The 7,815-nt window shown below is 40.1% G+C and overlaps 1 protein-coding gene across 1 annotated transcript; it reads left to right on the plus strand.

Annotated features, from left to right (window-relative positions):
- Positions 1-219: 219 nt before the first annotated feature.
- LOC148728272 (uncharacterized) lies at positions 220-4,987 on the plus strand. The gene is made up of 4 exons (XM_088724723.1): positions 220-372; positions 947-2,500; positions 3,213-3,619; positions 4,124-4,987. The coding sequence occupies exons 1-4, from the start codon at positions 291-293 to the stop codon at positions 4,139-4,141; spliced, it is 2,061 nt and encodes a 686-aa protein (XP_088580849.1). The 5' UTR covers positions 220-290; the 3' UTR covers positions 4,142-4,987.
- The last annotated feature ends 2,828 nt before the right edge of the window (positions 4,988-7,815 follow it).

Here is a 7,815-nt window from a genome sequence, read left to right on the forward strand (position 1 = left end):
TAACTGTAGTTGATATTAGTCGAATAATCAACGAAATCTCCTTTGAACAAAAGCAAACTCACTGAGTCGATCGCATAAGATCAGATTATTAAACTCGGAGCAATATAACATTTAATATCACGTTTATCAGGATGTGCCACATGGAACTTGAATATCCAGACTAACCCGGCTTTTAACAACAAGATCGTAATACCATCTTAGAAGGTCATCCTACTTACTTTTTTTATACTTTTTTTTTTTTTTTAGGTGGATTTTACTCTGACAGCCTCGCTTTTGTGGCGGAAAGCTGCATGAAATGTCCAAATGGGTCCTTCGTTGCATTCGACAAAAAACCGGGAAAATCAGTTTCAGATTGTAAGACGTGTCCTGAGGGTAAGTAGGTACAATGGATATGCTTATAGGATTGATCCATTTAAGTCTTATGTCTAGCGTTGAGAATTTGAAATGAGATTCCTGTAGCCTTCTAGTGGTTGACAACGTCTCTTTGGTCAAAATGTTGACAGTTTTGAAATATGAATCGGAAAATGAGTCTCGGAAGCCCTTTCTATATCTATTATCCCAGAAAATGTTTTTGTTTTTTGTTTGATTTTTCTTTTTCGCGAGCTCCTTACAATGGGCTGAGCTAAGGCCGCCTTTATCAAATGAATAGTACACTACCTGCCAAACTAACTTCAGTCTCTAGAAGATGTGGGGAAAATGTGGGGTAAGAAAATCAGTTAGAAAACAAAAACCTAACCTTTAAAGCTGTGGAGAGAGCGTGGAAAAAAAGTGGAAGAAGGCAAATACCTTGAACTTTAAAGCATGACCACGTGGTCTACAAAACATAGCAGCTCAAATGAGTAGATGATTTATTTGCGCTGCGCTTTTAAGTCCTATACCAGGGTTTTGAGCAATCGGAACTTAATCGAAAACTTTATCACCACAAAGCGACTTGTTTCCTTGTTAGGGACCGAAACTGACTATTTTGCTGGCTATCGAGCCTGTCCATGCTTGGAAGGTCATTACCGAACCCATTTATTTGAGGGATGTCAGGAATGTGGCAGAAATGGACTTGTGTGCCGAGAAGAATATGCCTCTTTGAAACCTGGTTATTGGTGGAAGTGGCGTAACGACTCTTACAAACGTCATTATCAAGATTTTATAAAAAATCTCAAGGCACCTCTACCAGCATTAGATGAGGATTCCGTGAAGTATCCTCATGCAATTCCAACGCCGTACAGATGCCAAGTACCAGAGTCTTGTAAAGGTGGATTAGACTCCCTATGTGCGGATGGATACGAAGGGCCAATTTGTGCCGTTTGCAGCTCTGGATACTACAAGCAATTCCACGCTTGCAAAAAATGCCCATCAAAATCGTGGATCGCGGGACAGCTGTCTCTTGTTGCTGTCATTTTATTGGTGACATTTTCTCTGTTGGCATGGAAAAGGAAAAGAAGGCTTGCAATGGATCGTGATCTCGATGTTATGGACAAGTTCTTATCCAAACTTAAGATCTTGATAGGATTTTACCAAGTCACTCATGGCTTGCTGGACGTCTTTTCTTACATTAACTGGCCAGATTCGTTAAAATTTGTTGCAAAGTACTCAGGAATACTACAGATAAATTTGCTCCAGATAGCACCTGTCCACTGCCTTTTTCAAGGATTGCATATGAATGCATTTGGAGACTTGTTTGTGATCTTGTCACTGAATGCAATTGCCATTGCCGCCTCTGGTTTGATCTATGGTATTCGCAAGAGGATTATCTTTGGTAATAAAGGCTTAGAGGACGAGGAAAAATCAGCCAAAACCTCACAAATGAAAGAAGTTGTGTACAAAAATCTCTTTTTCGTTTTATATGTGGGTTACTTGAGTACGTTTTCCAAGACAGCCAGTGTTCTGCCGCTTGCTTGCCGTAAACTCTGCAATGATAAGAATGAAGAGTTGTGCAACGAATATCTTAGAGCAGACTACAGCGTAAACTGCCAAGGTCCAACATATAACCACTTGCTGATTGCAGCTTACGTTTCCACCGTGTATCTATTTTCCCTACTTGCTGCTTCATTCATCACCCTTTGGAGGCACCAGCGAGCAGTACTAACCACAGTAGATGGTGATGGTTCAGGTGTAGGCAACGAAATGGTTGAAGGTCTACGTTTTCTCTTCAAAAATTACAAGCAACCTACCTGGTATTGGGAACTGATTGAAATGTCACGGAAAGTAATTCTTACATCTGGCCTTATTCTCGTGAGTCAACAGAGCAGATCCTACATTGGTCTGGCCTGGGTCGTGGCTGGTATGTATGGAATTTATTTCTCCTGGATGAAACCCATACAGGACCCTTTCGAGAACAGATTAATGACGACCTCTCTCGCCGTTACAGTTGTTAACTTGGGTATCGGTGCTGTGAGCAGAATTCCAGCAGAGAATATATCGGGCGCAGTGGATAAACACATGGATGCCATTGCAATGAAGATACTGATTCTTGGAGCAAATACTCTCGTGATTGGACTTCTCGTGGGTGAGTACTAGTATTACATACTTGTAAAATAGCTGGCATGCATGAAACATTTGAATCCTTATATCTCTCACCTTCTTCCAGCTTGTTCATGATAAGTAGATGCACCTATTAAAGCTAATCAAAGGTTACATTTACCACTATTCTTTTCTCTAAGCTCGCCCTCGGCTTAGTATTAGTATCTCAGTAAAAAACAAGAGGGACCTTAAGCAAACCACGGCGGCGACGGCAACGACGACGTGCCGGAAAAACAAAAGATCTTATTGGCATAACAATAGCTGAGCACGAGCGTTTTAAAACTTCGTAGATTTCTTATCCGTCCTTAGCAGATCAAAACAACGTGAAATCATCAAATGTTGCGTCGTCTGCGAACGGAAAGCGCGACGGCAAATTATTTTGATTTCCATTTGGAACTCAACGCTACTGCGAGACGTTATGCTAAAGCCTGAAGTGTGGCGCCGTATGAGACGGAAAACACATGCGGCCATTTTCGAAATTCTAATTAAAAGTAGAAATTAATTTTTTAATCAACGTCTTCCTTGGCGTTGCCGTCCTGACTGCTTAAAGTCCCTATTGGCTGGAAGAGTGTAACATTTTTGCTTCTGGAAATGCCCGCTTTTTGATGCTGAATAGGAAAGCGACCACTAAGTGACACTAAGCTTTTCTCTTCATGTTAGTAAATAATATTTTTTGATTATTTTCATTTATTCCCCAGTCCAATATTTGTTATACGTATATCAATACATTAAAGAGTGGCGCAAGAACCCACAGTGGTCCTTCTCGTGCTGTTTGGCTTTGCTTCTTCCCTTGAATGAGTTACAGGGCGACATTCGTGGTTTTGTTGGAAAAAACTTGCTTAAAACACAGCTTCAGACAGGTATGATTGGAAAAACTTCTATTGCAGCCTGTGCAAAGGAAAGTGGAGCCATGAGTTTCTCTCTGTCCCAAGAAGACCGTGGAGGCAACGACGCGAATACAACACAGTCACTGGAGCAAACTTCGAACGTAAAAAAAAACCGCAAGCACCGCCGAGTAGCAAAGTGTGACCGCGAGACACAAACAGGGGCCATTTTCCCGCGATGTTTGGCTCCTTCCGGGTTTTTTGAATCAACAAACGTCTCTGTGAGTGCAACGAAATGTTTTGATAAATTTGAGAATTTGAATTTTTTCTGACGATCGAGAGCTGGCCGCCGCTTGTCAAAATGGTCCATCTTTTACCTTGACGTACAATAATTTCTTTCTTTCACAAAGAAACGTCAAAGCGCCACCGGCAAACATGAATAATGGCGGGAAAAACAAGGTCTCTTGGTCCTCTTTGCCATTCACGTTTCGCGTAAATACCGTCTGCTAAATCTCTCTATTATCAATATATGTAGCGCAGGTACATCCGTCGGTCGGTCAGTTCGTCTGGCCCTCTCTTCATCTTCCCCATTCATTGAGCTATACACCACACCATTTACTTGCTCTGTTGATCTATTTATTTATTATTTATTTGGCGTGCATTTCTAAATAATTAACGGAACAATACCTACTGTTTCTTTTTACCCTCCTCGATATCATTCCTAATGTACTCTGAGGTCATGTGACTGGGATATTGCAGATGATTCTATACTTCTTCCCTTTCAGTTAAACACGGCCCTCTGAACATCAGCACGCCATCGGCTGAACCAGAGAGTGTTCCATCAGCAAAATGGAATGAAGAATATAATAATTGTATATAGGAATACAGTAGTCAATAAATCAATGCGTTTCAATGTTACAGTTGTAATGATTGCCCTCTGAGGGCGGTAAAACGTTACGTAGTAGTCATGACGTGCTTCAATTATCGTAGGCTAGCTAATCGGGATCATTCAACCTTGCTGTCCCTTTTAAATTTTTCGGCCATTTTCATTTTTACATCTTAGAAAGTTACGCCCAGAAAGTACGGCACTCACTTCTGATGCAGTCTTTGGTTAATTTTGATTACTAAATAGGAGGTGTACTGTATATCACACTCGCTTAGTGGCTGCATCATGAGAACAATATGCTTAGACAGTTGAGATGAGACAGTATCTGTCAAGTTAGCATTTGTAAACCGGTAAATTAATTAGTGCTGTAGAGCGAATGACATGTATCTCCTGCACCAATATCTACTACTTTAAACTGCATTCGAATATTAGAGGAAAAAACAAAAGTTAACACCAACACGCATATTTCAATAATTTGTCTTCTACAAATGTTAAAACTCGTTGTTCTTTACTGTTAAGTAAACTTATCTTTTGCGAAAACGTATCTGAGAGGAATGAAAACAGCCAGGTGGATAAAAGCTATGAAACTGCGAACAGAGAGTTTTTCATGCATTTCAAGAAACTTGAGGCTAAGAAAGGTCGTTAGTAATATAATGTCCATTACTACGTTAAGCTTTTTGTAATTATAATGTTTGTGAAGCTACGTCAACTATCTCATTTGTGAGTTAAAATAAAATAGGTGTTACAAAAATAGGAAATTTTGAGCAGTTGTGGTCACTTTTTTTCCAGAACTACCAACCAGGCGATTATCTGGAAACCAAACCGACGGCCCTTACATCTTAATCATGTTGTATTAGGATACCTGACATAGGAAACCAAAGTATCTAAGACAAAATGAAGACGAGTGTTGATGATTCAGTGAAGGAATCCATTTCCTCTGCATGAACAAGAGACATTAAATACAAGCAAAGTATCAGTCATCAACTTCTGAAGCACAAATATAACTTAGCATCAATGTCCCTGGTGCCGCCGGCCATAGCACTATAGGCAAGATAGACTTATTTACACTATACATCCTCCATGATGGTGCAATAATAGAAGAGGTCTTTATGTGCTCTTGGCCACGAGGTCGCTGCTTAGTTTCGAAGATCGAAAAAACTATCAACGTTCCATACAAGCTATCGTTTTATCTTTAATTCCATGATGCCTCCTCGTAACCTAGCCCACTCACTCACCACTTGAGAGAATATGCACGGTTAACTATACTTTAAAAGAACGCTGTTTACCCTTTAGACCTCTATATAAGAACAAACTCCGTTAAACTGTCCACTTGGTTCACATCAACAGTCCAAGAAAAGTATAAAATGATGTTCTGTTTCTAACCCAACGAAACCAATCTACCCTGGAATCACAAAACGATCCTCGAATGCGTAATAATTATACATGCGTTACATTTTCGTCCTGCGTGACAGACTATACATCAACTTATCACATGACTGGTTTTGGTTCCTCGGCATCACGAGGCAGTCGAGGCTACATCGCAGCTTACGAGTCCTTTCTCTCTTTCTTCCTACAAAACTGTTCACCGCTAAAAAGTTAGACGAGAAGATCAACGCGAGGATGCCGATATTGAGAAGCAAGTATCCAGACCTGCAGATCCCTGATAACATATCATGGCCGGATTTCGTGTTCTCGAAGTTTGACAAATATGGAGACAGGGCAGCTATTGTAAGTATTCTTTCTTTGTTGAATAATTACATTTCTTAATTTCTGGGTTTCGTGATTTCATATTTCAAAAGTAGATTTTCGGTTACATGCAAGCAAAAAATCTGGTGAACGAGTGTGGCTCGAAGTACAGCGTAAATGTGATCGAGTATTGCGACATATCATGTACCCTGTCAATATTTTGCTATTTCTGAGCCATTTTATGAACGCTTGCATCGACTTTTCCCACCACAAGCGGACTGGGACCATCGGAAGAGGATAAATCGGATACCCTCGCAAGTATTTGTTGATTTTATCGTACGGTACGTTTGTACAGGCTCCAGTCTGGAGTCTGTCGCAATCTGAAGTAAGGAGTCTAGGCTTGTTTCTCGGCCGGAGAAATCAAAAGCGGCTGGTTACGGACCTCACAAGTTTGCGGAGAAATTAATCTCAAATTTCATCGATTTATGTGAGATCTTATCCTTTGCCGTGAACCACAACGGAATTTTTTTTTCTTGTAGCATCAAACATATTTAGGACGAGAGAAAGCGTCAATTTCTGGGGCAGACTCGATGCACGCTCAAGCGTATCTACAGCTGGTTGTTTTAGCTGTCACGCCATCTTGGTCTGAAACATAAGACCCGAGAAGCCAGAAATTTTGAAACATTGTAGATTAGTGAAGTTGGTTTGATGGAATGGGTCTGATGGTTTTTTCGCTGATGAAATATCTGCCATAATGAGACAGGGAAGGATTTATTAACTTGCTGCAATTTAGCATATATTTACCCATACACAAAATTTATATTCAATTCAGCGGCTTAACCGATTGTCACACAATACAATCATATTTTTCGACACACGTCAAAGTTCTCTTGCCGCCATTTAAATTGCGTGCGAGGTAAAAGTAAAAACGAGGAATAGATCTTCCAAACTGCAAAGCCCACAACTCTGAGAACTTTCCCGAACTATTGTAGGCGAAATCTGGATATACCTTGATTGTGGATCAGTTGGGTTTGACGACAGCAATGAAAATCTAATAATATCAAATCAGTCTATTTTTAGTTAGTTACCGTTACAAAGTTTCTTTGTTACTTACCAGGGTTTTTAGTTTTCCTTTTTTAGGTCTTATTCAAATCTAATCTACTCTGTTAGACACCTTCTGGCTTCAGACTAACTGAAGTACAAGCTGTAGGCATGAAGAGGGCACCTTCAAATCAAGAGATTATCACCCGAATTTTGTACCCAGATTGTACGTGTAACTAAAACTGAAACGTCCCACCGCCTGGCCGCGAAAGGTCCGAACCAAGGTTTACCCCTCTACCTCCCTTCACTCACTACTCTCTCTCCATTCCCCCCTTCAGGGTTCATCATTCAGACAACCCATTTAGATCAGGGTTGAGGTCATACTTGAGGATCTTAGGGGAAAGAGAAGCCCTGGAAGCTAGGGTACAGCAGCGTAACCCATAACAAGTCAAAGATCTTTTCTTTTCTTTTTCTTTTCTTTTCTTTTTGTTTTCTTTTTGTTTTTCTTTTCTTTTTCTCTTCTTTTTCTCTTCTTTTTCTTTTCGTTTCTCTTTTCCTTTTCTTTTCTTTTTCTTTTCTTTTCTCTTTCTTTTCTTTTTCTTTCCTTTTTCTTCTCTTTTTCTGTTCTTTTTCTTTTCATTTCTTTTCTTTGCTAATTACTTGCTTAACTCTTTAAATTTGAATTTGATCAAGTTTTTGTCTCTCCTCTGTCAGGTTGACGGAGAGTCAGGAAGATCGTTCTCGTTCAATGAAATCAAAGACCTCACCCATCGATTTAGTTCTGCTCTGGCCAGAAGAGGATTTCAGAAGGGCGATGTGATGGCCATTTATCTTCCGAATGTGATTGAATACCCGATCATTTTC

This window comes from Stylophora pistillata, chromosome 6 (genome assembly GCF_964205215.1).
Source record: "Stylophora pistillata chromosome 6, jaStyPist1.2, whole genome shotgun sequence".
Taxonomy (NCBI): domain Eukaryota; kingdom Metazoa; phylum Cnidaria; class Anthozoa; order Scleractinia; family Pocilloporidae; genus Stylophora; species Stylophora pistillata.